Source organism: Narcine bancroftii, chromosome 6, assembly GCF_036971445.1.
Source record: "Narcine bancroftii isolate sNarBan1 chromosome 6, sNarBan1.hap1, whole genome shotgun sequence".
Classification (NCBI taxonomy): Eukaryota; Metazoa; Chordata; class Chondrichthyes; order Torpediniformes; family Narcinidae; genus Narcine; species Narcine bancroftii.
The window spans coordinates 42,028,647-42,056,293 of NC_091474.1; the positions used below are offsets into that span (position 1 = coordinate 42,028,647).

The following is a 27,647-nucleotide window of genomic DNA, read 5'->3' on the forward strand; positions in this document are numbered from 1 at the left end:
TCTTGTCGCCTTATTACAGGAAGGGTGTAGAAATTTTGGAAAGGGTGCAGAGATTTACCAGGATATTGCCTGGAATGGAAAATATGTCTTGAGAGGCAAGGTTAACCATGCCAGGGCTTTTCTCTCTGGGGCAAAGAAGGATGAGAACTGACTTAATTGGTCTACAAGATTATGAGAGGCACAGATAGAATGGACAGACCACAACCTTTTTCCCAGGATAACAGTACCAAATACCAGAGGACATCTGTTTAAGGAAAAGAGAAGAAAGTTTAGGGGAAAATGTTTTACATGGAGAGGAGTGGGTTCCTGGAATGCATAATTAGGGGTGATGGTGGATGGAAGCTGGTACAATAAGGACATTTAAAAGACTCTTAGGCATTCCATTCACTCCACTGAACAGCCCATAATGATTATCTGAGGGTATCACTTTGATCAGACTTCAACTTGCACCATAGAATCGTGCTTTATGTCGAACAAATAAGATTTAAGAACATAAAAAACAATTCTTACCGGAACAGGGCCAACACGAGAATTTACAAGAGATAATTTCAGTCTAGACGAAATCAAAGAACAAAACACAGTGTCAGTACCAAGGTGCGGGGTGGGGCGGGGGGGTGATTCATGGGCATTGCCTCCAAAATGAGGTATTATGACCCACCCTCACCCAGTATTGGGTGGCCAATCATCTGGTTTTAGGCCAGACAGTGTGACTTTTGAATAATCGGTCCTCCGTCCGGTGCCACCTCAAGCCAGATGCTAATTTGTCCTCCATTTGGGGGTGTAGGGGCAGAAAGGCAGCACTGTCCATGTTGAATGCAGTGTCCCAGGGTCTGTAGGCAATGTGCACCCATGTTTCTTCTTGCACTCATGTGCTAGTGCTGGCTAGCAAATGTGCTATGGAATGGAGTACTAGGGCCACTAGCGTCACTTCCGTCAGGGGAAAGGGGAAGTGACGCTGGTGGCCTCGGTACTCCAAGCCATTGTGCATGTGTCAGCCAGCTCTAGCAAGTGTGCGCAAGAAGCAGCATGGCTGCGCACTGCCTACAGACCCCGAGATGCCATATTTAACATGGTAAATACCCCCTTTCTGCCACCCCAACCACTCTGTTGAGAGAGTTTCTGAACATTAGACTGTGCCCCCTGCCATTGCCCTAATGCCCCTGCTAAGACTTCTTCTGGTGCTGACCCGGCCATTGCATCAAAGAGGGAATTGTTCGGGATTCTGATTTATAACATTGTGGTTGCAACCTGACCTTAAACTCCTTCAATATACAAAAGGGCAATAAAATGTGGGAAAGTGAATTAAATAAAAGACTAGCTTTCCTTTCCAGTCTTCACTGCACAATAGGGAAGATTTGACAGGTATGCTCAATCCAGCCTGCATTTGTCGAGGCAGTGGCTTCATTGGATCTTAAGATCCAGATTTAATGCCATGTGGCAGCTCTTGGCCTCTCTCTGTAACAACACCGACTCACTCCAACTCACTGGTGTCCGAGCACACAGTTCCACTTTACCTTTTGTCACATTTGATGCGACAACAGAATTCCTTCCTCTCAGACATCAAAGGTCACAAACTGTAGCAGCACTTGGACTTCTCCTCACTTTTCTCCTGACCCCATCTCTCTCCCCCACCCGCCCCTAGTTCCAGACCTGCTGTGTTTTCATCATCCGTTGGGACCATGGTCCCTTAGGTTACAGGGTGAGGACATGAACAAACTTCCATGGGCAAGATTTCTTTTCCTTACTGATTCAGTTTTATGGATCCAGTCAGTTTCATCCCGACGATAGCCACCTGAGCAGAGACGCCGGCGTCCTGCAACAGTTCAAAGCAAGAAAAGAGTTTTCTCACTGCAGCAGTTTTTAAAATGTTGGGACGTGCTGGTAAAAATTATGATTCAGTACTTACAAGATTCAGGACAAAAAGTGATGCGAGGGATCTATTTGGGAGGATTGCGAACACGTCAATGTTTCCAAATGCTTCAACGGTGAGGTTGTTTGTTGTAGCCTTCAGAACTGGCGGTCGAGTGGAGTACAGTTTCATTGTCATGTTCATGTTAGGGTAAAGTTTATTCAGCTGCGGGGAGGGACAAGCCATTAATATTTATGTCAGTAACTTTCTTTCCATCTCCATAGATTCTGCCCGTGCTCCAAGCACATCATCATTTTGTTTTTTATTATATCTCAGGTTTTTAGAATATATGGAGTGGCTGAGGGACTTTGTACTTGTCCACACTGATTGGAAGGAGGTGGAGAGGATTAGAAACCATTTCTGGGTGACCATATTTCAGAAGTCCTCTCCTGCAGCCAGCACATTGAGGCAATTGTGAAGGCACACCTCTACTTCCTAAAGTTTGGCATGTCGTTAAATGCTCCATCAAATTTCTACATTGACTGGCTGCATCACAGCCTAGTTTGAGAATTTGAATGTCAAGGAATGCAGAAGCAACCAACAGAGCCAGGTTCATCTTAGGATCTGACCTCCTATCTATTGAAGACATTTATGTGAGGCACTGCCTCTAGAAGGCAGCCAACATCATGAAGCACCCCCATCTTCCTGGTCATAACCTTCTCACTGGATCTTCAAGCAGAAGAAAAGAAGCCTGAAAAACTGCAGCCATAGGTCCAAGAACAGTTCTGAACAGCTATTTTTTTCAGTCTGAGGCCCACCTGGCTTCTGGCCTAACAAGCCATGGCCCACTGGTGGCAACGACTGAGCAATATTTTCAAGTGAAAGACAGCTCCGTAAGAAGCACATCTTTATCTGATTTAAAATATTTTATTTAATGTTTTTAAAGATCCAGATGAAAACACGCTGTGGCCCACCAGTGGGCCATATCACACTGGTTGAGAACAACTCCCCTTGCTACAACATCACAAGTCTGCACTATTACAGAATCACCTTTTTTTGCACTAGGGTAGCTGTGAATATTTATCATCTATTTTTTGCATTTATTGTCTCTTTTTAATTCATACAAGTATATTACTGTAGTTTTTTTTCCCCAGAGATGTTTGTATTTTTTTCTTTCTGAAGTACCTGTTTGGCTGCAGCAAGTCAGAATTTTGGTGCCCATGTTCATGACCATTCACTCATTATCTCTATGTCTGTTTTCCCTTTTAATATTTGTTTGTCCCATCATGATGCGAGGAGATTGATTCATGATCTCCGTGGGATAAGACAAAGTGCTGCTAATATTAGACAAAAGCATGCAAGCTCACGAAACACTCACCCCAGGTATAATTGTGCTGAAGGACTTGGTGTTTAATCTGATAAATGATGATGACGGAATCTGAGGAAAACAGAAAACAGTTAGTCTCTTTCTTTTCCCTTGAGGGACTGGGGTCCTCCAGTCTATGGAGAGAAAAATACTAGTTTGGGAGAGTCAGCATGGCTTTGTGTGTGGCAAATCATGGGAAGAGGTCATCAGGAGTATCAATGAGGGTAAGAGCAATGGAGAATATCATGAATTTTAGGGAGACCCATTACCTGTGTATCTGGCTGGGCTGGAAGGCAGATCACATGGGATACTAGTAAACAATCCAATTGGATGCAAAATTGTCTTGGTGGAAGGAGTCAGAGGCTGGAAAATGAAGGGCTGTTAAGCAGATTGGAGGCCTGTGATCTGAGGGTGCTGCAGGGATTGGTTCTGGTTCCACTGTCATTTATCATCTATGCCAACCATTCTCAATGGGGGCCCCTGGGGGGCCACAGCACACACAAGTAAAAACCTTGTTTTCTTTTCACGTTGCATATCTTAAATTTAAAAAAACCTTATGTCATCGGTAGGAGAAAAGTACGAAAGAAACCAAAACTTGACTACTTCACAGGGAAGCTATGAGGAGAGTCTTGGGAGAGGGGAGGGGAGGGGAGGGATAGAGCCAATAAAAAGGTCGAGAATGGCTGATCTGTTTTAACAAAGTGAATGACAACATTAGCTTGATGACACCAAATTTGATGGCATAGAAGACAGCAAGAAAGGTTGAGAAAGTGGACCAAGAAATAACAGATGGAATTTATTCCAGATACAAGTGAAGTGTTGCATTTTGGCAAGTCAGACCAAGGCAGCACTCGCTCAGTAAATGGCTGGTCATGGAGAGAGCTGTGACACAGAGAGACCTGAAAGTGCTGGCACAAATAAAGAGATTAGCACTTGAGGAGAGTGACGGTGTCAGCTGGGGAGGGGCGGCGGTGTCGGTTGGGGAGGGACAGCGTAGAAGAGCCTACATTTTGGGGTGTGAGAGGAAATTAAATTTTAAACCACAAATGGAATACTGGGTGCAGATCTGATTGTCCATTTGTAGGAATTAAGTGGAGGGGGAGGACATGGACAAGTCCTCGGGCCTGCGCAAAGGAGCTTTTAGGTGGAGTGCAGTGTGTGCAGTACTGGCCCCACCCTTTACACCCTTGGTTTGTGTGCCGTGGCCAAGCAAGCTGAGGCGTGGCAGCGAGGTCCTTGGGTCATAGGTTTTATATCGGAGTGGCCTTCTCCTATGCAGGTTTCTTACCCGGGCTGGAGGGGCCTGCCTCCCCTCCTAGCTAGAATGGTGCAGGATAGATTCATAAGGCTGTGGCTGGGACAAGAAGGCTTGAGCTCAAAGAAGTTGAGATTTCCCTCCATGGAGCATAAGAAGCTGAGGGGAACTTTTAGAGGTTTACAAACTCATGAAGGGCTTTGTTCAACCTACTCAGTTCCATGCAATTGTCCCTGATTCTCCCACTAAAATTTGGGGTGTGGGAGGAAGTTAAATTTTAAATTTAGATATAAAATATGGTAACAGACCATTTCGGCCCATGCCACCAAATTACACCTACAACCCCCAGTATGTTTTGTTTTGAAAGGTGCAAGGAAACCGGAGCCCTGGGGAAAACCACACAGACACGGGGAAAATGCATTAACTCCTTACAGACAGCGAACCGTAATGGCATTACGCTAACTGGAAACCTGAGTTACCAGGAGAAACCTGCATAGACAGAGGGCGAATGTGCAAATTCTACACAGACCGCACCGAAAGTCAGGGCCAAAGCTGGTCCACTGGAGCAGTGAGACAATGGCTCCACCTGCAGAACCATTGAGCCACCGTGCTCATTGTGAAACCATGGAAATCTGAATCAGCAGACACTGCCATCCCTTGTTGCTCGGTACAATCAAATGTCACATCCCCAGTGTAAATACACAAGTGCTGGAGAAACACAGCAGGTTCAGCAGTGAACATCGGAGGCAAAGATATAGAACCAACGTACTTTGGGCCTGAGTGCATCGCCAGTGTGTTTCTCATCCATCCAAACATTACCGCTGCCTCTCCTCAAATGTCACTGATGCCTCTCCCCATACACCACCTCTTCCTAAATATCACCACTATTTCCACACAAGCCCTATCCCTTTATCTGCTTCGGTTGAACCGGTCCTCTGGAATGGGCTGCCCAGTCCACATTTTTTTTTTCAAAATTTTTTATTTTTCACACTATGAACCATATCAATCAAAATGCATACAAACATTTCCCTCTTAAATATACACAGTAGCATTTTCTCCCCTTTTTTCCCCCCTACCTTCCCTCCCCCTTTCCCATTCCCCTCCAAGCCCATTAAACGTTCAACATATACAATACAATAAAACCATTAAACAATGTCATCACACAATGAAAATAAACAAGAAAATTGTGTCATCAACTTTTACACACTGGATCAAGTCATTTTGTCTTCTTATCATTTTATCATTTTAGAGGGTGGAGGTTCGAGGCAAGTCCTCTCTGTTATGTTCCATGTACAGTTCCCAAATTTATTCAAATAATGTGACTTTATTTTTTAAATTATATGATATTTTTTTCCAATGGAACACATTTATTCATTTCCATGTACCATTGATGTATTCTCAGGTTCTCTTCTGATTTCCAAGTTGACATTATACATTTTTTTGCTACAGCTAAGGCTATCATAATAAATCTTTTTTGCGCTTCATCGAGTTTGAGGCCTAGTTCTTTACTTCTTATGTTATTTAGAAGAAAGATCTTTGGATTTTTTGGTATGTTGTTTTTTGAGATTTTATTTAATACCTGATTTAGATCTTCCCAAAACATTTTCACTTTCTCGCATGCCCAAATTGCATGTACTGTTGTTCCCGTTTCCTTCTTACAGCGAAAACATCTATCTGATACTGTTGGGTCCCATTTTTTTTAACTTTTGGGGCGTGATATATAACCTGTGTCACCAATTATACTGTATCATGCGTAACCTTGTGTTTATTATATTCTTCATAGTTCCGGAACATAACTTTTCCCATGTTTCATTTTTTATCTTTATGTTTAAATCTTTTTCCCACTTTTGTTTGGGTTTATAGCTTATTTCATCATTTTCCTTCTCTTGCAGCTTGATGTACATGTTCGTTATAAATCTTTTTATTATCATTGTGTCTGTAATCACATATTCAAAGCTGCTTCCTTTTGGTAATCTCAGTCTGTTTCCCAATTTATCCTTTAAGTAGGCTTTCAGTTGATGGTATGCAAACATTGTACCATGAGTTATTCCATATTTGTTCTTCATTTGTTCAAATGTTAATAAATTATTTCCCAAAAAACAGTTTTCTATTCTTTTAATTCCTTTTCTCTCCCATTCTCTCAAGGAAAGGTTATCTATTGTAAAAGGGATTAGCTGAGTTTGCGTCAATAATAATTTTGGTAGTTGGTCATTTGTTTTTTTCCTTTCTAAATGAATCTTCTTCCATATACCCAGTCCACATTTAGTCTAATCTTGGTCATGAGGTGGATGCGGATACAGTGCTGGACCTCTCCATTCACTGGCCACACTGTATTTCAGAAACTGGGCCCTGGGTAAGAATAATCATCTTATCCCCTTTGACCAACATATCAGGGCAGTGAAAGTATTTTACTCACCATATCATCGGTGATGCTCTTTTGCAGGATTCCAGCCTCATGATACACAAATCCTGCTGAGTTAGCAAGGAAATCGGATATTCCTAAATACAACATGCTGTTGGATTCATGGGGGAGGCTGATGGGGGGAGGCTTGAAGGGAGGCTCTTTATGATGTCCCACTCTGTAGAACTCTCCCTGCAAAAGGAATTGGACACCAAACCTCAGATCCTGGAGAGAGTCTTGAGAGACACTGGGTAATGGAGAGAGCTGGACAAGAAGTTTTTTTAACAACTGCTTATCCATTTCCAAGCATAAATTACTCTCAATGCCAGAGGCAAAAGAATGAATCAAACCAGGCAAAAGCAGGAACCTCTGTCCCAGGGACACTACCCACAATGTCCTATACATCATGATCCAAACGCATTTCATTTGATTGACATTGTTGAGTATTTGTGATGTAGTGCAACCACTGTATTGTATGTACTGTATGGGCTGGCCCACCCCCTGAACCTGTGACTCCTCCATCCCAGAAATTCCTATAAAGGGTGGTGCACCCAAACTCCTCCCTCAGTACCTGCCTTGAAAGCTGGCCAGCAACGAGTGTTGATGTCTTAAGGTGATTAAAGCCTATTAATCACAAGTCTCTGTCTAATGTGGTTGATCGATAGCACTACACCTGCATTGCAAGCTAACCCACAGCATCTTCAGGAAAAAGATCCCACCTGTCATGCTGAAAGCCTTTGGTTCACAACCCATAAAACCACCAGCTAAGCTGTAGCAGTAGCGACGGGTAAAAGTTCAATGGTTCTCAGTAAGTAGGAGAAACTTCTGTCTCATCAGCCTACTTCCAATCACCTCTGAATTACACCCCGACCACAGGCTCCTGACCATCACCACCCTCATCCTCCCATGAACTTGAGAGCAGAATTCTGTGAGTCAGGTGAGAGCGACTCTCCTTGAGATCAAGCTAGCATTTGACGGAGTGTAGTAAAGGGAAGTTACTGGGCAACAAAGGAGAACTCACCAAAGGATGTATCTCTCACACAGGGAGACAAGAACTGCTATGGGGGGTTCTCAGAGCAGGGAACTCAACCCACCCATCACAGCTGCTTTCGTCTATCATATGGTCAAAAGTGGGGATGTTTGTTGATGAGTGCACAATGTTTAATTCCAATCACAGTGGAGAAACTATGATCAGCCCAATGTAACATCCCGAGCAACATTCAGGCATGGACTGTTGAGGGATAGGTGATATTCCCACTACAAGTGACACTTCCAACAATGGAGAGTAACCACTTTCCTGAGAGATAAACTGCCCTAAAACAGTAACTGGATCAGGTATTCCTAAACCTCAGTCCCCTGTGGAGTGTGACACACCCCTGACTCCCCAAAACCTTCCCTCCATATACATAGAATGATGGAGCGTGTGTTCAAGTGCAGACATTCCAAAACTTGTTATCAAGCAGGACGAATGAACTCGGTTTATTTTGCACCCTTGGCCCTTTTTCTGCCAGTGTGCACTGTCACTGCTGCACCCCTGAATGAATCAAGGTTCCACTGACTGCACCTGCTAACCACAACTTCATTCACAATGAAGGGTAAGGATACCAGATAAATGGGAACAGTATTATCAGGAAGTTCTCTTCACAGTTATGCACCAACCTGACTTCCTGATCTATATTGGCACATTTCCCACTTGCACAAATTCACTGTGGGATACTTTCACAGAAAAAGACTGCAGAGATTCACAGTGATAGCTCCTCAGAAGTTTTGCAAGGGCAATTTGGAATGAGGAATGCCTGCACTAAAGTAGTAAATTCAAAGATTGTTGGCAACTTAAAAATAGACAACTGAAAAATGGTCTTCAAAATAATTAAATGATAAGATATATATTTCATATTTTTTATATATTTTATATTTTATATATTTTTATTTTTAAAATTATACTAATAGTATTAATTCTTCACTCTTTATCGTGGGGGTGGGGAGGGGGGGTTTAGGGGTTAAAAATAGGTTTTTTTTAGTCTTAGTTTTTAGTTGTTAGGGGGAGATGCTGAGATTGGTATTGTATTAACTATGTTACTTTGTACTTGTATTACTTTATTTTGTAATTTTTCTGTACGTGAATTACTTACTTTCTTCATATGTTAAAATTAATAAATAAAGTTAAAAAAAATAATAATAATTAAATGCAAAACCAAAAACTAGTAACCTACCAACTGGCAACCCATCCAACCACCCTGTACCCAAGCATCGCCCTCTCCCTCCCCCAAGGTCAGTACATACCTTAAAATCCAGCTCCATGCTTTTATTTGTGATTTGAATTTGATTAACCAGAGAATAGTCGACCTCAGCAAAATTGTTAATGTTGATAAGTACTATGAACATAAGAGGGAAAAAGAACATTAAACATTAGGTTGTACTCCAAGCAAGTTCTCATCCTTAATACGGTCACGTTATATCATTGAACAAAGCATTGGAGATGTGTGATGCTGATCTCCTGAATCTCAGAGCATTGTACCAGTAAGCAGCTTAACCAGATCCTAATTATTGAGAAAGCTTGCCGACTCCCACAAATTCAGAAGATCCCATATCGGATTCCCAATGCAAGTTGAGTTATTTGGTTGCTGCCAGGGTGAACATTATGGACTCTTGCTCCTGGTCTGTTGGGACTTTCCTCTCCTTTTTAAGAGTTGGAAAGAAGCAACCAATCTTAGCACCCTACACAGCTTTAGGGTGTTCTTTTGCTTTATTCCTCCTTAGGTGTGTTGGGTGGCACAGTTAGAGTATTGGTAGTGCCAGCAACCTGCGTTTCAACCCGGTCCTGTCCATCAGGAGTTTGCATGTTATCCTTGTGTCTGCATGGGTTTCCTCTGCGCACTCCAGTTTCCACCCACCCTTTAAAATGTATGAGGGTTGTAAGTTTATTGGTGTGCTTGGGTGGCATAGGCTGGAAGGGTCTGTTACCACGCTGTATGTCTAAATTTAAATTTAAAGACAATATCCTTTTGCCTCTAGAACACAGCTAATTTCCTTCTCTACTAATCCTCTTGATGCTGACGAGCTTTGAATCTTTAAATGTCATCATCAGCAGGGCCTGCATTCCAATTTTAGAGAATCGAACTAAAACATCTTTCTCTGTGATCACCACCACAACCATCCCATCCATCCTTATCAAGTTACCCGTCCAAAATGTTGTAATCTCAACTTTTGACCCCTGCATCACCTTGACAGTGGATTTGCTCAGTCAGCTTCTCCTACTGCCAACTTCCTGCAAGCCTCGTATAAGGTAATCATTCAAATGTGAAACTCCCTCAGTGGAGGATGGTAACTTTAAACAATGTATTTCAACATGTCACCTGCTAGGAAGGTAGAAAAGGAAACAACCTAAGGAGGAGCTTGACAGGGTTGCTCAAAAAAGCCATCTTCTAGTTCTTCTGAAGGTACTTAAGTCAAAGGCCATAAGAGATAATAAGGCACTAATTAATACAGGATGCAATGGAAGTATAGATTTTGCCACAAGAACCGTCACTCTGGATTGTAAGGTGTTCAAAGCCAGAGGGAGGACAAGGATCATCAATACTGGTCATTTACCTACATTGAATTGATAAGTGTAAGTTAAAAGTTTCCTTGCCATAATCATTATAAGTTCGATAAACTGTAGGAAATCATCTGCCACAATCTTTATAAATGTTCTAAAGCAGCATTAGGCTGATGTAAAGGATGAGGTGTTACAATCCCTGACATTTCAGCATCAAGTTACTACAGACGGTGACTCATTTACAATAATGGAGGATGACCACTAAGGAATATTAACCGATATCGGACAGTAGTATTCCATGGTTGCATGTTATAAATTGCCCTTGCTCCATACAAATGTGCTCAATCCTGTGTAATGAGGAAACTTGTATTTAAATAAGTTTGACCCTTTTTTCTTGATATCAGAGGCCAATCAAGCAAGAACATATATTTTCTCATTACACCTCTTGTCTGCATTCCCGATTCTTGTCCCTAAACCTTGCCCAATGACCAATTCCTTCGATGCCATGAAAATGTGTCCAAAGTAACAGCCTATACGTCAGCCTTGAGTGCAGTGAGAGTTCTGAATTCCCAACTGCCCCATCATTCTGGTGAAATGTTAAACCCAAGTCCACAATCAAAATGAGGCAGCACTGCCCTTTTCCCTTGGCTTCTGTCAATCTTTCTCCCTCAAATAATTCCACAATAAGTGCTGGTTGATCAGTTCATTGTCATCTTGCCACTGGTATCTCCGCTTGCACCAAATGAGCCCCATAAGAAGACCACTACTTCAGGACTATTTCCACACTGGCAGCCAACTATGAATATTTATTATTTTCTCTTCCTTTTGTTTTTATTATCATTTTTTTTTTTGCGGTGCCTTCTGAATTAATTAAGTGAAATTGTTGTTAATTTGTTTTATGTACCTGGAAAGCTGCAGTAAGATTTCACTGCATCTGGACATTGCATTTGACAATAAATCCTCAGTTAATCATTCATTCAAGTTGCTACTCTCAAGCTTATTTAATTAGTTGCAGGCCCTTTTGAGATATAATTCAAGGCTGTTTGTACAAATAAGATATTGGCAAATGGTCTTTGACCTGAAACATTAATTCTATTTGCACAGAACTAGCCTGACCAACTGTTTTTGTTTCAGATTTTCTTGCATCTGATTTTTAAAAAATCTTCAGCTGTATACATTTCCTTATCAGCGAGGCCCTCTGGGCACAATAGCACATGCTCCAGCATTACATCGCTCACTCCTTCTTCCTCTTTGTACCAGAGCTGCCCATTTTGGCTCAGTTCTTATTTTACTTTGGGAGTGGTCAGTTAGAATGGCAAGGCTTTGGTGTGAAGAGGCTGAGGTGGTGCTGAAGGAGTTGAAATAACAAAGGGCCACCCTATTTGAGGAACGAAAAAAGAAGCAGCAGGTCACCGCAGGTGAGGGCAGGTTTTTTTTCCCTCTAATCAAAGACAGTGGGTATGGCAGCCAAGGCAGGGGAATGCTCCTCTTGCAGAATGTGGGTCATCTGGAAAGCCAGGAGTATTTCTGATGATTTTATTGCAAGTGCATCCAGCTTCAGCTCCTGAGTTAAGGAATTTGAGCTGGAATTGGATGAACGGATCATTCAGGAGGCTGGGGTGGGGGGGGTGTGAATGGGTGGCAGTCAATAGAGGAAAGAGGCAGGCAGTGCAGGGGACCCTTGTGGCCTTCTCCTATTGTGTATACTATTGGTGGGGGGTGGGAGGGGGGTGGAAATGACCAACCAGGGACAAGGCACAGAAATCAGGTCTCTGGCACAGTGTCTGGTCCTGTGGTTAAGAAGGAAAGGGAGGAGAAGATGTGAACTATTGTGTTAAGGGATTCTATAGTTAGCGGGACAGGTAAGAGGTTCTGTGGAAGAGATTGTGTATCCCAGATGGTACATTGCCTCCTTATGGCCAGGGTGCGAGATATCACAGATTGAGTTCATGGGATTCTCAGAAAGGAGAGCAGCCAGATGTTGTGGTCCATGTAGGGATCAATGAAGTGGGTGGAAAGGGTGTAGAGATCCTCCATGGAGAGATCAGGGAGTTAGGTGCTAGGTTGAATGACAGAACCTCCAGGGTAGTGATCTCAGGATTGCTACCTGTGCCATATGCTAGTGAGATTTTAGAAATAGGAGGATAATGCAGTCTAACACATGGCTAAAGACATGTGCAGAAGGGAGGGCTTCAGATTTATAGATCACTGGGCACTCTTCCAGGGAACGTGGGACCTGTTCCGACAGGGTGGCTTGTTTCTGAACTGGAAGGGGACTAATATCCATGAGGGAAGATTTGCTTGTGCTTATCAAATGTGTTTAACCTAGATTTGCAGGGGGATGGGAACCAGACGCCAGAGCAGATAGAGGAGTGGAGGAGGGAAAAGGTGATGTAAAAATTGCATGCACCGTTTAAAGTCAAAAGGCTGTATGTGATGGAAATGTTTTCAGAGGGCATCTATTTCCATGCAAGGAGTATTGTAGAAAAGGCAAACGGCATGTGGAATTGTGGCTATTGGTGAAATTTGGGGCATGTCTGGCAGCTCAGTATCCAGGCTTCTGTTACTTTTAGATGTGATAGAATAGGGGAGGGGAGAGGAGGGGAGAGGGGTGGGGAAGAATGAAATAATGAGGAGTGGCATTGCTTGTCATGTAAAATATCACAGCTGTACTCAGGCTCACCTACTGAGGGTATATGGGTGGAGTTGAGGAACAGGAAAGGTATGACCACACTCATGGGGTTGTATTTTAGACCGCCCAAAAGTCAATGAGAATTGGAGGAGAAAATCTGTAGAGAGATAGCAGACAATTATACGAAACTTAAAGTTGCGAAAGTAGGAGATTTTAATTTTCCACATATTGACATGGAAGTCACATACTGTAAAAGGACTTTACGGTTTGAAATTTGTAAAATGTGTTCAGGAAAGTTTTCTAAATCAATATATAGAAGTACCAAGTAGAGAGAGTGCAATACTGGATCTCCAATTAGGGAACGAGACATGATAGGTGACAGATGTATGTGTAGGGGAGTATTTTGGGTCCAGTGATCATAATGCCATTAGTTTCAAGTTAATTATGGAGAAGGATATGTCTGGGCCTTGGGTTGAGATACTAAATTGGAGAAAGGCCAATTTTGAGGAAATGAGAAAGGATCTAGAATGCATGGATTGGGATATGTTGTTTTTGGGCAAGGATGTGCGAGGTAAATGGAGGACCTTCAAAGGTGAAATTTTGAGAGTACAGATTTTGTATGTTTTTGAGGGAGATTGGGGATATGGATTGGAAGTATAGCAGGTATAGGCAACATGGAGCAAATGAAGTACTTGAGTATAAAAAAATGCAAGAAAAACTTCAAGAAAGAAATCTGGAAGGTGAAAAGAAGACATTAGATTGCTTTGGCAGACAATGTGAAGGACAGTCCTAAGGGTTTCTTCAGGCAATTAATTGCCCCCCTCCTCAAAAGTCAGAGTGGTCGTATGGAGCCAAAAGAGATGAGGAAGATCTTGAATGCTTTTCTTTCCATCAGTATTTACCCAGGAAACAAACTCAAAGTCATGGGAAGGAAGGAAAGCAAACAGTGAGGTCATGGAACCTGTACAGATTAATGAGAAGAAAGTGCTTGCTGTCTTTAAAAAAAGAAGGTTCCTAGGACCTGACAAGATATTCCCTTGGATCTTGAGGGATGCTAGCATAGAAATTGCAGGGGCACTGGCAGAAATATTTCAAATATCTTTAGCCACAGGCATGGTGTCAGAGGACTGGAGGGTAGCTCACGTTATTCCATTTTTAAAAGGCGGCTTCAAAATCAAGCCTCAAATTTATAGGCAGTTGAGCCTGACATCAGTAATAGGTAAATTATTGAAAGATCCTCTAAGAAATCGTACACAATATACAATTATTTGGATAGCCAGGAACTGATTAGGGATGGTCTACATGGTTTTGTGCATGGTAGGTCATGTTAAACTGACATTATGAAGTTTTTCAAGGAGGTGATCAGGAATGCTGATGAAGGAAAGGCTGTGGATGTTGTCTACATGGAGTTTACTAAGGCCTTTGACAAGGTCTCACAGGCGAGGTTAGTCAGGAAGGTTCAAACGCTAGGTATTCATGGTGAAGTAGTGAAATGGATTCGAAAATGGGAGATTGCTTTTCAGACTGGAGGTTTGAAACTAGTGGTGTGCCTCAGGGATCAAACTGTAACCATTGCAAGGTGAATGAATATGAAGGGAAAAGGCGTGTCTTGAATATCTTGATGAAGGGCTCAAGCCCAAAACATTGGTTATGTATTTTTACATTTGCTACATAAAAGACACTGTTTGACCAACTGAGTTCTTCGACCATTTTGTTATATTTTTGCTCTCAATTCCTCTCAGCACTTTGCGTTTTTACTTCAACCATGGTGTCTACAGATTTTCGTGATTTAATGGGACCATTATTTTTTGTCATCTATATCAATGATGTTGATGATCAAGTGATAAATTGGATCAAATAACACTAAGATTGGATGCGTTGTGGACAGTGAAGAAGGTTTTCAAAGCTTTCAGGGGAATCTGGTCCAGCTGGAAAAATGGGCTGAAAAATGGCAGATGGAATTCAATGCAGACAAGTATGAGGTGTTGCATTTTGGAAGAACAAATCAAGAAAGGAGATACACGGTAAATGTGGAATGTGGTAGAACAGAGGAATCTGGGAATACAGTCACATAATTCCCTGAAAGAGGCATCACAGGTGGATAGGGTTGTCAAGAGAGCTTTTGGCATATTAGCCTTCATAAATCAAAGTATCCAGTTTGGAAGTTGGGATGTTATGGTAAAGTTATATAAGACATTGGTGAGGCCAAATTTGGAGTGTTGTTTGCAGCTTTGGTCATGTTACTCCAGGAAAGATATCAATAAGATAGAAAGAGTGCAGAGAAAATTTACTAGGATGTGGCCTGGACTTCAAGAATTGAGATAGAAAGAAAAGTTAAACAGGTTAGGACTTTATTCCCTGGACTGTAGAAGAATGAAGGGAGGGAGATTTGATAGAGGTATTTAAAATTATGAGGGGGATAGACAGAGTAAATGTAGATATGCTTTTTCCACAGTGGTTAGGTGAGTTACAAAGCAGAGGACGTGGGTTAAGGGTGAAAGGGGAAATGTTTAGCAGGAATATGAAGGGGAACTTCTTCACACAGAGAGTGGTGGGAGTGTGGAACGAGCTGCCAGCTGAAATCGTGAATGTGGGCTCAATTTTAACATTCAAGGAGAATTTAGACAAATGCATGGATGGGAGAGGTATGGACTGGGTGCAGGCCAGTGGGACAGGCAAAATAATGGTTCAGCACAGACTAGAAGGGCTGAAGGGCCTGTTTCGGTCCTGTAATGTATAGTTCTATGGTTCTCTACGCTCTGGCCTGCCAGGCATGTCCCACAGACTTACCATCTGAAATATATTACACACATTACATAATTTGATCTTAAATCCCCCTCAAATTATCCTTTGCGGTCATTGGTCTCACCCTGTCAGGGATATTGCCCTCCTTTCATCCAAAATTCTCCCCTCCTCCTCTAACCTATCTTTATTTTTGGTTGTTTCGCTGTTCTCATGAAAGGTCCCTGCAAAATTAGTTCTGTACTCTCTCCACAGATGCCACCAGCCCTGCTGAATGTTTCCAGCATTTTCTGGCTTGACTTCAGTTTTCCAGCGTCTGCAGTTTTTTAATGGTTTTCACCAGTGGTGCCAAATATAATGCAATTCCGGACAGGTCTGGGGTCAGGCTTCTTCAGTTCAAATCGCTAGATTTGCTGATCATTTAGTTTGCATTTGATGTGTAAATTCTAATTCATTCTCGGGATCGGAAAGGCAGGAACCTTTTGTGAACCTTTGGAAGGTGACAATTGACAAAGGAAGAGGGAGAACGTGAAACTACCTACATTTCATGGTCTTTAGATCATTGTTCAATCCATTGACGGCACTGGAGACTTTTGGACAAATCTGCATCAAAGAAATAGGAAATGACAATGAGGAGATTTCCATGTTTGACTCAGGCTGTTTTCAGAAATCTCGACACATTATCGTTATCCAACAGGAATGGGCGAGGGGAGCCAACTTACCTGACGGTTGAGAGCAGAGCGAATGCGCTTGTCGAGCAATTTTTGGAATAGTTTGTATATCAACCTGGAAAACACAATGTTATTTGGTCAAAATGACAGAAATTTTTGAACTGTGCAGAATCACTGTCAAGTACAAAAAGGCTGAGAGTTGATGTTTGGGGATAAATGTCACCAAATGCTTTAACTGCAGATGTTTTGTGTGAATACATTATCCCATCTCATTGTTAAAGTTAACTAGATCCAAATGAATCACAGAAACAAAGTTGATCCAAATGCCAGGTTGCATTTCCTCTATTATTTCCACTGACCAATGCCTTCTTCGGATGCCACTAATTGATTCACGATCAAGCTTCTTTGAAGATACAGGAAACAGCAGAAATTCCCAGGTAAAGAATGTCTTCCTCTCTATTTTCTCTTTTCTACGAGTACCATCTCCTGCCTCTTACTGTTATATTTGAAATCACTTGTGATGTAAACGTTTGGGACTTTGCATCTGTTCCTTTCCTTTTGCCAACCAATTCTGAAGATCACTAAACTTGCACAGAAGCATCTTCAAACATCACCTGGACTGTGCATGCCCACTGCACCAAGCTATGACAACAGGTCTTCAATGCTGTTCATCTAATCTATCCCAAACATTTCAATCTGTCTCCCATGACATAACATGTGAGTCTTTCCAGTTTACTTTTCACATTCACTACCAAGAAGTATTTATTTTCTTTGGATTGTTTCGGTGGAATTAGGTACACCACTTTTCTGACTGCCCGGGATCCAAGGCGATCACTTCAACTGCAAAAATAAACCAGGAATTATTGGAAATTCACAGCATCTCCACAGAGGGATGGACTGAAATAATGGAGACAAGAGACTGCAGAATGCTGGAATTGAGAGCAAAAATATAACAAAATGGTCGAAGAACTCAGCTGGTGAGGCAGCCTCTGTGGAGGGAAATGAGATCAAAACCCTGCTTCAGATCTGAGAAAGGAGGATAAAACCAGCAGCCTTAAAGGGAGGAGGAAGCGTCAGCTAGTGATTGGTGGACCAAGAAGGATGACAAAATTATGGAACCAGGTGTGATGGAGTTGGAAGGCAGAAGCAGGGGTATGACGGGTGGAAGCAGACAATGGGGAATAAAAGGGCTCATGGAGACAGGAGGAAGGAGCGATGGTGAAGGTGTCAACAGCTACTGAAAGAAGGAGATTGGAGGCATCATTTAAGGGAGGGATTGTGGCCAGATGGGAGCAGAGAGTTTCTGAGGGAGAGGGAAAGAGAGCATGAGAAAGAAAGCGAGAGAGAGAGAGAGAGAGAGCAGAAATGTTTGGAGGGTTCTTTTCAAAATTACTTTGTACATTACCTTTTTATTCCATGGAAACTGACACTCACATGACCAACACTGGAAGTACAGGAAAGGCTGCGCAGTGAAGGACTACCTCTACTGTCCCGCGACATCCCTATAGTCTCTGATATTGACACTCTGCTCACAGACACATCAATCGATCCACCAAGCTTTCTGTAAGAAGATAAATAAACAAAAGGAGTCAGGTCAACTGATAAACTGATATTCATTGCTCTGCCAAAATGTCTATTGCCCCAGCATCTGGTATCGAATTACACTGTTGAGAACTTGAGAGGTAGTGGGTGTGCATAGAGAATTGCATTGTATTTATATTCGACCCAATAGTTTTGTGTCAGAAAATATGCTTGCCATGAGCCTTTTTCCCTTTATCCTACCATCACAGGGACCAACTGTATTGTGTGTCCCATCTATCTCCTAAAGCGGTCACAAAGCTAAGGCCAGAATAAGCCACTGGCAGAGAACCTTGGGAACTACAAGTCCAATTTCACCCACTCTTCCTGTGGACACTCCACCCACATCAAATCTCAAGCCTCCTGTTAGCTGCACAACAAAATAATATTTCGCATTTCACTATGTAAACACCATTTGCTCTGTCCATCTCCCTAGGGAATTTGTATCATCCATACACCACTGAAGAATTTCTCAGTTATTGATAAGCATTGTCTGCCTTGACCCTTGTTGGAGTTTCAAATGTAAACCCAGCTTAAGTTTTCTCCACAATTTACCCAACCACAAGGGTCTTTTCTTCTTGACTGAAACCCCGTTCAAAAATCAGCTTGATTGATAGTCAGGAGGAGGGTGTTCTGTACAGCAGGATGCGGTGCCCTATATGGGATGTGTGGCCAAATGATGGGGTAAAGTTTCCAATTCAAGGGCTATGGGAGGAACAAAGGCAGGGAGGGTGTTTGATACCTAGGCATGGGGATAGATGTCCAAGCTCCAGATCTTGGGGATTCTGAAGGTGGGTGGGATGCGAAAGGAGCAGTGAATTTTGAGGAAACCTTATTGTTCCATCTTGTTTCATGCTTAGATTTTTCCTTCCATAAATTTCCGATTTCTCCAAAGTCAGAGGTGCTTCCTGGCTAAATCCCAGCTTCATTAGAATATTTACAATGACAATGTACTTTCTTGCAGTCATTTAGGGACACAAGTCTTATCCCACTTCTTACAGGAGTCAGATGAGACAATTTAAAAATTGAAACATCTCACAAGACAACAATCTATTGGTTTTTTTTGAGGGGGTGATTTATCTTTGGGGTTAAAGTTCCCAACATTATTATGGTAGATTCTATTTTAATTTACAAACTCATTGGATCAAGAAGTAATTCATAATTTGGAGACTGTACTGCAGTGCTGGCAACTCAAGATTGTAGAGCTGATTATTGATGATAGAATTGAAAACAGATACGTTACAATGATCTACCCCCAAGACATGGGTGTAGATTATATCCCAGGTGGTTGATTGACAGCCAGCCAGGTGGACTTAGCTCTATTCAGGTCAGCTGATTGACAGCCAGCCAGGTGTGGTCTGTCCTCCGGTGATCTTCCTGCAGGTGCAGAGATCGCCCCCTGCAGTAGGCTAGTGGTGTGTCACCACAGAACTGAGCAGCACCCACTGATTGTCTCTGTTCCCTTGAGCAAGGGAGGAGGCAGCATGAGCCAGATTGCAGCCGTTAATAAGAAATGGGAGCAGTGCAATGATCTTGGCTATTGCTGCCTTCCCCGGACGAGCCATTCCCCCTCCACCCTCCTCAACTGCATCCAAAGCAGTCTGCTTTCTATAATCTCACTTTCTAAGTCCAACCCCAAATAGAGAGGGGAGAGCATGCTGTCATGAGTCAGGCTACTCCAAAAGGACTGAAAGGATAAAACAAGGACTGAATACTTACATAAATCTCTTCTTCACTTTCCATTTGCCCTTTACACCAATGTAGCCATTAGTGATGGAGAGCTGAATGCCTTGGCCAGCGGAGAATCGCACAGAAGACTGAGGCAAGCCAAATTTGTAAATGTGTAAGCTGGAGACAAAATTAATGCAGTGAATTACCAGCATGCTCGCATCACAACTGGAGACAGACAGGGTAAGGGAAGGTGAAGTTTTAAGAGACTGCAGTTATAATAAATTTATTTTGAGGACTTTAACTCAAAAGCAAACTCACATTAACATTAAAATACATATTGTCTTGTTCAGCTTTGTGGCACAGCAAATTTTGAATAATTATAGTTATCCTAGCAGCTCCTACAATGCACCAGCAACCCAGGTCAGAATCTGGTGCTGTCTGTAAGGGTTTTCTCTGGGTGCTCTGGCTTCTTCTCACCTTCCAAAACCATATGGGATTTGCAGGATACGGTGTATTTGAGTGGCTCAGACATATGGGCCAAAAGGGCCTGTTACTGTGCTGCATGTATGTCTCAATTTAATTTCTGGTAATTCAGAAAAATACAGGAACATGTGCTTCTGCCAAACGCAATGTTCAAATCGCATGACAAATCTGCTGCTTGCACCTGATTGAAAGCCTTATCATCTTCATGTGTTTGTCTAGAAGCCTCTTCAATGCTCCTATTGTATTCCACCACTGCCGCAGCAGCCCGTTCCAGGCACCCACAACTCTCGGTGTGAATAATTTGTCCTGCACATCTCCCTTCAACTTCCTCCCTCTCATCTTAAATGCACACCCTCCACTGTGTGTGACACTTTTGCCCTGGGGAAAAGATTCTGTCTGTCCACCCTCTCACATTTTACACACCTCCATCAGGTCTCCCTTCAGCCTTCTACACTCCAAAGAAAAACAAACCAAGATTGTCAATTCTCTTCCCATAACTTGTACCCTCTAAACCATGCAACAATGGTAAACCTCTTCTGTACCCTTTCCAAAGTCTTGGTATCTTGCCTTCAGAATTGCACACAATATTCCAAGTGCAGCAGAACCAGATTTATGTAGCTGCTACATTACCTCCTTGCTTTGTACTCAATGCCCTACCCAATGAAGCCAAGCATACCATCAGCCTTCTTCCTACTCTATTTACTTGCATGGCTACATTTAATGAGCCCCAGATCCCTCTGCATATGTAAGTGTTCTGCCATTACCTGTAAACATTTCCCTTACATTTGACCTCCCAATGAGCAACCCCTCACACTTATCTGAATTAAACTATCTGCCCGTGACTATAATTAATCTATAGTCTATTTTTTAATCAAATTCTTCAGACTTTAATCAGGCGTTTAACAGGGTTCTTCTTGGTATGCTGATCCAGAAGGACCAAATGCATGGGATCCATTGTGAGTTGATGATTTGGATATGGAATTAACTGGCCCATAGAAGATAGGGTAGGGGCGGAAGGCTGTTATTTGAGCTAGAAGCCTATGACCGATGGCATTCCATAGGGATCGGTGTTCGGGGTCCTCTGTTTCTTGTGATATACAGAAATGACGGAGAGAAAAGTAGGTAGTGTGTTAGTAAGTTTGCAGATGTTACAATAATCGGTGGAATTGTACACAGAATATCCCCAATTAACCTACACCCCCGGTACATTTTCGAATGGTGGTGGTAATTCAGAGCCGCTGGAGAAAACCCATGCAGACATGTGGAGAGCGTACAAACTCCTCACAGGCAGCATGGGATTCGAACCCCAGTCCAGTTCTGATCACTGGCATTGTAAAGGCATTGTGTTAACTGCTATGCCAACCATTTCTGGATCATTGGGCTCTCTTCCAGGGAAGCATGGACCGGAATGGTTCCGACGGGGCGGTTTGCATCTGAACTGGAAGGGGCCTAATATCCTTGCGGGAAGGTTTGCTAGTGCATCTCCAGTGAGTTTAAACTAGATTTGTAGGGGGATGGGAACTAGACACCAGAGCAGATAGAGGAGTGGAGGAGGGAAAAGATGATGTGAAAATTGCATGCACCGTTAGAAGTTAACAGGTTGAATGTGGTGAAAATGTTCTCAGGTAGATCTATTTCAATGCAAGGCGTATTGTAGGAAAGGCAGACGAGCTTAGAGTGTGGATTGGCCTTTAGTGAAACTTGGTTGCAGGAGGGGCAGGACTGGCAGCTCAATGTTTCAAGCTTCTGTTGTGATAGAACTGGGAGGGGGGTGGAAGTTGGATGAAAGGATAAAGAGTGGCATTATTCATGAGAAAAAGTATCACAGCTGTGCTCAGACAGAGGGCTCATCTACTGAGGCTATATGGGTGGAGCTGAGGAACAGGACAGGTACAACCACACTCATGGGATTTATTATAGACGGCCCAATAGTCAACAAGAATTGGAGGAGCAAATCTGTAGAGAGATAGCAGACAGTTACAGTAAATATAAAGTTGTGATAGTAAGAGATTTTAACTTTCCACATATTGACTGGGAATCCCATATTATATAAGGGCTGGATGGCTTGGAGTTTGTTAAATGTGTTCAGGAAAGTTTTTGAAATCAATATATAGAGGTACCAATTAGAGAGTGCAATACTGGGATCTTCCGATTGGGAATGAGACAGGATAGGTGACAGAAGTATGTGTAGGGGAATACTTTGGGTCTAGTGATCATAATGCCATTAGTTTCAAGTTAATTATGGAATATAGATCTTGGATTCTAAATTGGAGTATGGCCAATTTTGAGGAAATGAGAAAGGATCCAGAATGTGTGGATTGGGATGTTGTTTTCGAGCAAGGACGTGCGAGGTAAGTGGAGGACCTTCGAAGGTGAAATTTTGAGAGTACAGAGTTTGTATGTTCTTGTCAGAATTAAAGCCAAAGTCAATGGGCATAAGAAACCTTGGTTTTTGAGGGAGATTGGGGATCTGGATTGGAAGAAGAGAGAGAGATGTATAGCAGGTATAGGCAACATGGAGCACTTGAGTATAAAAAACAGCAAGAAAAACTTCAAGAAAGAAATCTGGAAGGTGAAAGGAAGACATTAGATTGCTTTGGCAACAATGTGAAAGAAGCATTTCTACAGGTATATTAAGAGCAAAAGGACAACATTTATCCTGTTGAAGATCAGAGTAGTTGGCTATGTATGGAGCCAAAAGAGATGGGGGAGATCTTAAATGGTTTTGTTTTTGCATCAGTATTCACTCTGAAAAACAAGCAGTGAGGTCATGGAACCTGTACAGATTAAAGAGGAGGAGGTGTTTTCTGTCCTAAAGCAAATAAGGATGGATAAATCCCAAGGGCCTGACCACATGGCTTTGACAGGATAAGTAGTCCTATGGGATAGTAGGTTTTATTAATAGGGTGGTTGACCTCAAGAGTTGAGAGGAAAATAAATCTTATGAAGGTTAGCAGAGCTGGGACTTTTCTCTTTGGTTCGAAGAAGGATGAGAGATTTAATAGAGGTCTACAGGATTATGCAAGACATAGACAATGTGGACAGCCAGCTCCTTTCCCCAGAGCAGGAATAGGAAACACCAGAGGACATGTGTATAAAGTGAAGGAAGGGAAGTTTAGGGGAGACATCAGGAGTAAGTGTTTTTTACACAATGAGCTGTGGATGCCTGGAATGCCTTGCTAGGGATGGTCATGGAGGCTAAAACATTAGTGGGATTTAAGAGAATCAGAGACAGGCACATGGAATACATAAAAATAGAAGGTTACGAGGTTGGAACAGTTTAGTGTTTTTTTATATAGGGATATATAGGTTGGCACAACATTGAGGGCCTAATGACCTGTGCAGTGTTCTGTGTTCTAACTCACTGAAACTTGTAAAAGTTGATAGTACTGAACAGGTGAGATACAGGAAGGATGTCCCTGATAATGGTGAAATTCAAAACCAGGGACACAGCTTCAGGAAAAGGTTAAGCTATTTATGTTTGTGATGAGGAGAAATTTGTTCACCCAAACAGTGGTAAACCTGTGGAATTCTCTTCCACATTAAGCAACTGAGCCAATCCATTAAATATAGTCAGAAGAGTTAGATGTTCTTCTCAGGTCCAAAGGAGCCAAATAGCCCGATGCTGCTTCTATTTTCTATGTTTCAGCCCTTTCCTTCTGTGTAGCACCCAGTGCTCAGCTCTCAATGGATTACGTCCCAGCAAAGAGCACGGACAAAGCTGGCACAATGGAGCCGTGTCCTGGACTGGAATATCAAAATTCTGCTCAGGCTGGTCACGGTCTAATACGAGGTATTGGAGATGGCACAGATCCTGCCAAGTGGACTGGTTTAGAAGAGGTTCACCAATGGGAAGAAAGCAAGGACTGAGAACATTGCAGGTGGAACAACACTCCAAGTTGGAATAACTGGACCAAATCTGATTATTTTAAATTCACCCACACAGAGCAAAGGTCCAGGGAAACAAAGGAAGTTCTGGGTTTATGTAAGACCTTTACCCTGGTAAAACATTGCAAGCCACTTCACAGGAACTATTGTCAAACACAATTTGACTCTAAGTTATGTTAAAACATTGCCCCTGAAGTCCTCTTTAAATCATTCCCTTCTCACCTTTAATGCATGCCCCTCTAGTTTTTGGATTCCACTTCACTGCAAATTGGTCAGAATTTAGAAAGCATCAAAAGAAGATAGAAAGCCTTATAGGTGTGGGGGGGGGGGGTGGGGGGGGGGGCGGATGGGGAATCCCCAAGGTTTGGATGTCGACAGCTGTAGAGGAAAGGGCAAAGGGAGGTGTGGGCATGTGGCCACTATTGGAGGGAACTGTTGGTTTTTGTCTCATTTAGGAAGTCGTTGTTGTCACAAGTGAGTGTTCTGGTGTAAGGCTTGAGTCAGTTCACCTCCCCATTATTGCAACTAAAAGTGTGTTCCTGGCTCCTGCTTGGTGTTTTGAGCACTTCAGATGCTGGCTTGTGGACAAAAGATCTGACCGCACACCTCAGCACAGATTTTGCTACACAATGCTCCATTCATTTACTGTTGTGTGAATTGTGTTCTTCTAGTGCCACAAAGATCATTTAGTCCAGGGTTCATCAAAAAACAGGGTCAGTTCATCGCTCCTGGAAACCTCAACTAAACACAAGGCATGGTATTTCTGAAGCTGCATTGCCACCTGTCGTCAATAAAGATTAAGTTAGTAACAAATCCACCAAACTTAATAACACTTGCATTTAACAGCTAATATAGGTACTGTACATGAACTGAAAATGCCATAACATACTACTCACTTCCATATTTTGTAACGGATGTGGCCAAAATGTTTTATTTTTACTTTATCACCCATATTTGGGAAGGTCATATGTTGCAGCTTCTGTTGCAACATTCCAACCCCAATCTTCCGAGCTGTTGGACAAAAAAAATGTTGGAGAATTCAGTACACAGCAGGGATTGGACCAACACAGCCATGATCTTAGTTAAACACCATGCACATCAACACTTTCCTCCACAGTCAGTGATTCTAGAGGGTAGTGTGCGCATTATGTACCCACTGATTGGCTAAATACTCACACCAGACCAGATAATGATGCCAAGGTTTTCCTTGCCCTATGAAAGGGGAATCTGAAGGTACATGGAGTGAACCATCACACTCTAGGCACATAACGCAAATATAATTACTGCATTTTTGATGAGTAACTAATGACTTCTTGATATTGTTGTTAACCATAAATATAATTTAGACAGAGCATGGTAACAGGCCCTTTTGGCCCACCAGTTCATGCCACACAATTGATCGGCAACCCCCAGAACGTTTTGAAGGGTGGGAGGAAACTGGAGCAGCCAAAGGAAACCTAGGCAGATGCAGGGAGAACGTACAAACTCCTTACAGACAGCACCAGATTTTAATCGCTGGCGCTGTTTACCACAATGCATTAACCGCTACACTAACCATGATGCTTACATAAATAAAGTCAGAAAATGCTGGAAATACTCAGCATCAATGGAAAAAAACAAGCCAGCTCCTGCCCAGGTTATTACAATACTTATATCTGCACAGTTTAAGATGTGAACTGCACATTTTGATGCACTAATTAGTGAAATAGTACAATGGGATAAAGGTTACGTGTATTTTACATCCATTGTTATCTAAGCTGACAAGTAGCCACACACGCGCAGATGGTCATTGATATCCACTGGAAAACACAGATTGGCATATGGGGATATGCTCCATTGGATCGACACAGAGCGATGCATATTAACACCAAAGTGTGCTTTAGCATAGGATGGGGAAATCAATGCATGTCTGGGACAACACTGGACCTCGTGGGCCAAATGACCCATTTCCCTGCTGAATGGCTCTGACTATTCAATGGTATTCCCTCTTGTGCAGAGTATTACGACTGTTCCTGGACAACACATTTTGTATTTGTCCAGTGACATGAAGGACTACAGGAGCCAGTTACCAAGAAGGGGTCCAGTAAAGGGGTTTGGAACCAGTGATGAGATAGAGTGGCAGCACACTGAATACAGGGGGACAGAAGAAGGTAAAAGGAGCCACTGGATGCACAGGGTGAAAGTGCATTAACAGTTCACAGGGAAACAGAGCTTAGGGGCACACGGATCCAGTGGAAGGGGTGCAGTGAATCAGTCGATGTGGACTGGGAACTGGTAATAATGAGCTGAGAGCCAATGTGGTTCTTGAATGTCCCAAGTGTTGTAGCAGAGGGGAAGGGAGTGGGAGGGTCAATGGAGTAGAAAAGAGAGCCAATACATGCCTATGTGGTGCAAATAAAACTGAGTACAGGAACCTAGTGCAGGGGTAGGAAAATTGATGGAGGGGTAGAGAGATCCAGGGGAACACAAGGAACAAATAGACTCCCTGCGATAAACCTGTGACACCCATGCATGAGTGAACAATGAATGTGTACAGTTTGTATCTGTTGGATGGTGGAAAATATCTTAGTAGAGGGAGTGGGGAAGTTCCTGGGGTTCCCAGTGGCAGGAGCATTTCACCAATCTTGAAGGGCAGAGGTGGGCAATGTTCTGAAGATGGCATTGCAGGCAAGAAAGCAAAGTTCTGGATAAAGCCCTGGACATTGAATACAAGAAGAGAATAGGAATAAGCCTTTCATCCCTCTTGCCTGCACTGCCATTCCAGATTATCATGGTTGCTTTCTCCCAGGCCTCAATTCCTCCAACGTATCTCTTCCCCATAAGTCTCCATCCTCTAGTGTTTCAAAAATCCATCTCACTCTACTTTGGTAGTTTGAGTGATGGTATCTGGCAATGGAAGAGAGAGAATCAATGTTCACAAAATAAAAGAGAGAAGTCCACACCTACCATAGTCCAAGGCTTTCTGTGTTACTCTGGCTTTCAACCCTGGGTTTGTACTCAGGATACATGAGGGAAATATCAGGAGAACAGTTGTCAAAATCCAAAACCTTGGAAGCATCTCCTTTTGATGTTCTACACTGACAGATGGAAGGGTGGAGAGAGGTAGCAGGTCACTGACACACGGAGCCTCTTTAAATAAGCTACAAAGTAGAAGTTGCTGAAATATGCCAATGTCAGATTTCAATGTCTTGCACTTGCTTAATTTCCTGAGTTTCAACTGAATTTCCAGCCTCCATCCTTCCCCCACCTACAACTGCTGCTCGAAATCCCTTGGTGTGACTTTATTATGCCCAGACTCTATTCTTTTCTGGTTTGAATTCCCCATGGAAATGTCAGCTTAATTGTTTCACACACTATTCCTTCCCTTGACTTCCTTTCATTCCTAGTTTCCCAGAGTCTCAAATTGAAGATAAATTCACACATTTCCTCTATGACTCCCAACTTGTTAACAACCTGAAGGTCTGTCATCATCCCTGCCATTCCAAACACTCCCTCCCCCCCCCCCAGCAGTTTCTCTGATCTCTTATGAAGACCATACAGCATAGGCCCATTGAATCTGCTCCACCATACATT

General features: G+C 42.6%; 1 protein-coding gene across 1 annotated transcript in view; it reads right to left on the minus strand.

Moving 5' to 3' along the window:
* Window positions 1–27,191, minus strand: part of LOC138736012 (bactericidal permeability-increasing protein-like) — a 38,569-nt gene extending 11,378 nt beyond the window's left edge. The window contains exons 1-12 of the mRNA XM_069884799.1: window positions 27,021–27,191; window positions 24,971–25,085; window positions 19,752–19,880; window positions 17,860–18,015; window positions 16,506–16,569; window positions 16,326–16,386; window positions 9,155–9,246; window positions 6,887–7,063; window positions 3,228–3,287; window positions 1,907–2,074; window positions 1,746–1,813; window positions 511–553 (exon numbers count right to left, since the gene is read on the minus strand). Of these exons, the coding sequence (XP_069740900.1) occupies window positions 511–553; window positions 1,746–1,813; window positions 1,907–2,074; window positions 3,228–3,287; window positions 6,887–7,063; window positions 9,155–9,246; window positions 16,326–16,386; window positions 16,506–16,569; window positions 17,860–18,015; window positions 19,752–19,880; window positions 24,971–25,085; window positions 27,021–27,132 (1,245 nt within the window). The 5' untranslated portion in view covers window positions 27,133–27,191. The remainder of the gene's footprint in view (window positions 1–510; window positions 554–1,745; window positions 1,814–1,906; window positions 2,075–3,227; window positions 3,288–6,886; window positions 7,064–9,154; window positions 9,247–16,325; window positions 16,387–16,505; window positions 16,570–17,859; window positions 18,016–19,751; window positions 19,881–24,970; window positions 25,086–27,020) is intronic.
* Window positions 27,192–27,647: the final 456 nt, after the last annotated feature.